Here is a 5,012-nt window from a genome sequence, read left to right as displayed (position 1 = left end):
TAGCTGATTATCTCCTGATCGTCTCGCACCATAACGGAAACCTGTAAAAAACATATTCGAAGAATTTTACATAAAAATCTTTCGATATATATGCATCTGAATATAGTTATGAAGTAAAAACGGGATATAATTTTCTTTCAAAGTGGTTGCACTGAACGGAATACTACAATATAACGTATAAGTACATATTATATTTAGACAATATTTAGTAAGTATATATTTAGACAATAAGTTAAGAAAAAATAGAAATTCATTACACATTGACATACCGGTACTTGAAATTATCTCATTCAGGTTTTACACGTCGTATCGGACTTAAAAACGTGGTCCGTTCGACGCGAACATATATCTTCGTTCCGCGTGAATTATATATAGTCTGCATTTTACTCGGGGCTTGTGACGCCATGTCAGATATGGCGTGACAAGCCCCGGGGCTTGTGACGCCATGTTCTGCTGATTCTTAAGATTGACTTCACTCCAGAAATTGACACATTAAGCAAAAAATCATCCATTCTGTGAGGAAGAAACCTTTAAAAAGTCTATATCTGATCGAAGGAAATCATAAAGGTAAAATAGGCCTAGGCTAGTTAAAGTTCGCTTGGATTTTGATCCATTTGCGGCATTGATTGGTGTAGTCTAGTACCTAGGCTAGCCGTTGTTCCTCAAACAACAGTTGTAGGGAACCGTAACTACGACTGGTATTCAGACTATGATCAGTGGAATGCGGCCCCGGCCAGTCAGTTAGTTTTCGTCCCCTATTTTTAGGGTCGAAGCTTTTAGCATCTATTTTAGCCTTTAAAACCTCATTAAACCCTCTTTTTCTCACTTTCACTTAAGCGCCTGGCAGAAGATAGTAGAAATGGCCCTACCGACTGGCGGACCGGGCACACCGAATATTGGTACACAGCCGGGTACACCCGGTACGCCCGGACAACCAACGTCACAACAACAACAGCAACAACAACAGCAGCAATATGGGGCAGCACAACAACAGTATCCGACACCTGCAACAACTGTGGCTTCAGGTATTTGTCTCATTAAATAATTAGGCTTATTCTTGTGGGGGAGAGGAGATAGAAGGGGCTGAGTCGAGAGAGGAGACAAGACAGGTTAGTATTTCACCAAGGCCTATTCCTGTGGAAGGAGGGGAGATGGAGCCAGGATAGTCAGTAACCTGTCTGTGGTTTAGTTTCACGATCGGATATTTTCACAAACGCCCATCCGATTATAAAAAGCTTACCACCAACGATTAGGTAACTAACTAGAGCCAGGAAGGGTTGAGTCGAGAGGGGAGAGGCGATGCCGGATAGATAGGGGAGACTAGAGGAGAGCTAATATCTGTATCTGGTTTTATGAAATTCCAGCAACGCACATGAAAACAGGGAACGGAAACATATTTCCTGTGTAGTGTGCGTTTACCAGAAACAAGAAACTGAAACATTGTTTGGGGAAACAATATTTCTGGCATCAAACATGTTTGATTTTGTGTTTCTGTATTTCCTTGTTTCCCTGCGTCGTGTGTTTTAAACTAACAATTGATTAAGCTCATTAATGTTATTTCAAAAGGTAATGCCGTACAAGCAGGATTTTCGACAGCGCCCGCGTTAACTCAACAGTCGAGTATGATTTCACCTACGAAAGAGGTCAACACGGCTTCGCTGTGTCGCATCGGTCAGGAAACCGTGCAAGATATCGTGCAGAAAACTACGGAGATGTGCAACCAGTTAAAAGCCACTCAGGTGACCGTTCTAGCCTTTTCATTCATTCATATTTATTGCCCACAAAAAATAATTTGCTTAAAGCAAAAAGTGCAAATTTACAATAATTGTTTTAACAGGATGGCAAATATAACAATAGTTCTAAAAGTATTTAAAGCCTTTTCTGATACGAAGAACTAAGTCCGGACATGTTCTCTCTAGAATTTATAAGTTGATAGAGTTTTAAATGACTTGGTCCAATTCTATAGTAAGGTTTTATGCGCGCTGCCCGCGTTTCATTGAAAAAGGGACGAAGAAATTGGTATTCGTCTCCAAGTGCGGCTGGTGCCTAGGTGACCTCCGTATGTTACCTATGTCAGGTCCAGTTTCACGAAAAACCGAAACGTTCTACGGTAGAATCCGTTCGATCCGGATCGTTTGGGACCAACGAAATTCATCCGCTTTACGGGAAATCTGCTGCGGATTGAAAGTAATTTTCTTGTATATTTATGAACATATGGACTGCAAATATTATCCAGATCAGACCAAAATTTGGATTAAGCTGATTCGGATTAACCCTTTCAGTGCGTCTACACCGCAGAGCGGTGTACGAATCGGTGATGGATTTTGCTAGTACACCGCACTGCGGTGTATTGATTTAATTAGAAATTACTAATTATCTCTCTTGAAAGATGGCAGCACCTGTCAAACATAGTGAAATATTAGTAACTAACGATCAACCGCCCCAGGGTGTAGACGCACTATAGTGCTATTCCCATTATTCAACACACGAGGGTGGAATTTTTCAGAATTTTCAAATTATCTTCAGCACTTTAGGATATTAAATAGCCAGCACTGAAAGGGTTAAGCGGGTTTTACTTAAATTATTTTACCATTTTTGCCGATATGATAGTGTGAATGGATATAAAATTTAATGATATCGTTTGAAAAAACTTGTCTTGTTTATGCCCTTGGTGAGCAAGCTCCAGTTTTCAAGGTTATCGCTTTGCCCATGGGCAATCTATTGTTCGGCTTGAATGGTTTCATCTTTTGGGGTGTAAGAAATCGTATTTAGACCGCGGTGTAGAGCGAAAATGCGAAAATTTCAATCGCGTTATTTCAGGTGCCGAACACGCAGCCGAATTCGACGCAGATGTACAACGATCGCAAGGCGAAAATCGAAGAGTTGTTCCGCACGATCAACGTCACGTTCAAAAAGTTGCGATTGATCTACACGAAAGTGAACGAAAACTGCGGCATGTTGGACGAAACGTCGCCCGAGGTTCGTATCGATCGGGAAAAGTGAAACGGTTAACCTAAACTGCAGTTAGACTCATCGATCTTTGATCGATCTTTCACTGTATTGTATTGAAGGTTTTGATTACCAAAAAAGATACTTTTTGTTCAAGTTGAATGAGGGAAAAGAAGAAACCTTTTGATTCGTTTATCCCAAAATATTTCAACTGGTAATATGCCAAAAATTGTTCTATTTGTCTAAAATGTGTTCAATCAATCTGCTTTACATCAATTCATTGAAATCGATGAAAATTTTTGGCATATCTGTCCTGAAATCTATCGTGTAATTAATTCAAACAATTTTCAACTGTTGATATGCCAAAATTGTTCTATTGATCCGAAAAGGTGTTTTCATCCGCCGAAATAAGTCTCGTCTATTTTGTACTATGCAGAATCTGATACCCCTCGAAAATTCGGAGCCTTCCGTTAAAGTAGAGTCGACGTTGCTGCAGTTCGCTGTCACCGAGGAGAAAAAGGAATACGCGGAGGTAACGATGAATTAATTTTTTTTCCGCGAATTAAATCGAAATAACTCGGAAATAGTTTAGAATAGTCAGACTCTGACGTTGAGAATATTATTCATCTATAGTTCACATGGATTTGATAGTTTCATTCGACTAACAAAATTTGAACCCTTTGAGGTTTTTGGTTTAGTTGCCAGTGGTTACTTTGTATTTTCGATATCTACAAAATTTTGACATGTCGGATCAACTAATGTACTTGAATCTCAGTGAAGAAGATGAATAGAAATCCAACAGTTGATGACTGTTTAGATAATCAGATTAAATCCGCTGTGTACGGAATTTTTAAGATTAAAAGCAAATTTCATTTCTCAAAGATTAAAATCAAAATACGGAAAGGTTTCGAAATTTCACTGGAAATCGTCTTCAGGTGATCTCTTATCTAGCAGGAGTTCTAAACGTCGTGTCTTTTGATTTTAATTTTTGATGAATCAGATTTGCTTTTAATCTTTTTTGAACTTTGTATATAGTGGGATTTAAACTAATTAACGCGGAAATTTTCGAATACGACTTAAAACTTGATTTTTGCAGCAGCTACGTATGAAGAATTGTCAAATGAAAGAAGTGATCGATCAACTGCGAACGATCGTTTGGGAGATTAATACGATGATGGCGATGCGCAAGACTTGATGCGCAATCGTTAGTTTTTGATGCAGTTTGGAACTGAGAGATGGTTTAGGTAATGGTTACAGCGTGCGCAGAATGTAGTTTGTAGAAACTGATCATTCTAGAATATAAACAGTCTAGGGCTCAGGGCCCACCGTGAGACAAGTGAAATTGTTGTACCGATACATTTTGATGACCTAGCCAGTCTGGTCTTCTACGTAAGAACTCATGATTGAAAATCATTTAAAATGGATTTTATTTTTTTATGGTTTATGTATTTAAGTCAAAGGATGAAATTGAAATGAAATAAAGATATTCATTTACGCATTGCTGTGCTTTTGATTTGGAAGGATTTTGTTCGGAGTGTTTGGAGTAGGCTATTCTTTAGTTTTGCCGTAGAACTGGTTCAGGAGATAATTAAACCCACAAAACTGTTGTGCAAATTGGTTTCGCTATTGTGCAAATTAAAAGCCCACAACTGTGAAACTGGATCCCGTCAAATTAAATCCTCATAACTGTAGAACAGCATCCTAATTCCCGGTAATGTGGGACTGTCCAAATTGAACCCACACAAGTGGTCAAGTAATCTACAGCCCCGATGCTGTTATCCACTCTACAATGCCATCAGGGCGACTTAAAAGTGCGCTTACCGGTAGATGGATTAAGAGAGCATTGATATTTTTTACAACAATTAACTAAATTGGGAAAACTGATTTTAAGCTTTTAGAAACTTCCACTAACATAACATATGATCATAGCAGCCAATATAAGACAGGTTATTTGAGTACCTTCATCATAAATGCCACCATATACTTAAACTAAGAGGCTTTCTGGGTATAGGCTAGGTCTTTCAAGGGTGGATTTAGGGGTGGACTCCATCAAAATTTGACTT

The 5,012-nt window shown here is 38.8% G+C and overlaps 1 protein-coding gene across 2 annotated transcripts; it reads left to right on the top strand.

Moving 5' to 3' along the window:
- The first annotated feature begins 443 nt into the window (after positions 1–443).
- LOC141909762 (mediator of RNA polymerase II transcription subunit 30-like) lies at positions 444–4,408 on the top strand. 2 transcript variants are annotated; one of them, XM_074800365.1, is made up of 6 exons: positions 444–567; positions 838–1,025; positions 1,567–1,739; positions 2,821–2,979; positions 3,386–3,481; positions 4,049–4,408. In XM_074800365.1, the coding sequence occupies exons 2-6, from the start codon at positions 860–862 to the stop codon at positions 4,142–4,144; spliced, it is 690 nt and encodes a 229-aa protein (XP_074656466.1). In that variant the 5' UTR covers positions 444–567; positions 838–859; the 3' UTR covers positions 4,145–4,408. The 2 variants fall into 2 exon arrangements, with proteins under 2 accessions (XP_074656466.1, XP_074656465.1); XM_074800364.1 differs by having other exon boundaries at positions 4,046–4,408.
- Positions 4,409–5,012: the final 604 nt, after the last annotated feature.

Source organism: Tubulanus polymorphus, chromosome 8 (assembly GCF_964204645.1).
Source record: "Tubulanus polymorphus chromosome 8, tnTubPoly1.2, whole genome shotgun sequence".
NCBI lineage: Eukaryota > Metazoa > Nemertea > Palaeonemertea > Tubulaniformes > Tubulanidae > Tubulanus > Tubulanus polymorphus.
This window is presented reverse-complemented; position numbering and strand designations above follow the sequence as displayed.

Coding starts and splice junctions, on each gene's coding strand:
- LOC141909762 (XM_074800364.1), top strand. CDS start 860: ATGGCCCTACCGACTGGCGGACCGGGCACACCGAATATTGGTACACAG. Junction 1,740..2,820: donor ACCAGTTAAAAGCCACTCAG/GTGACCGTTCTA, acceptor GCGTTATTTCAG/GTGCCGAACACGCAGCCGAA. Junction 3,482..4,045: donor AGAAAAAGGAATACGCGGAG/GTAACGATGAAT, acceptor TGATTTTTGCAG/CAGCTACGTATGAAGAATTG.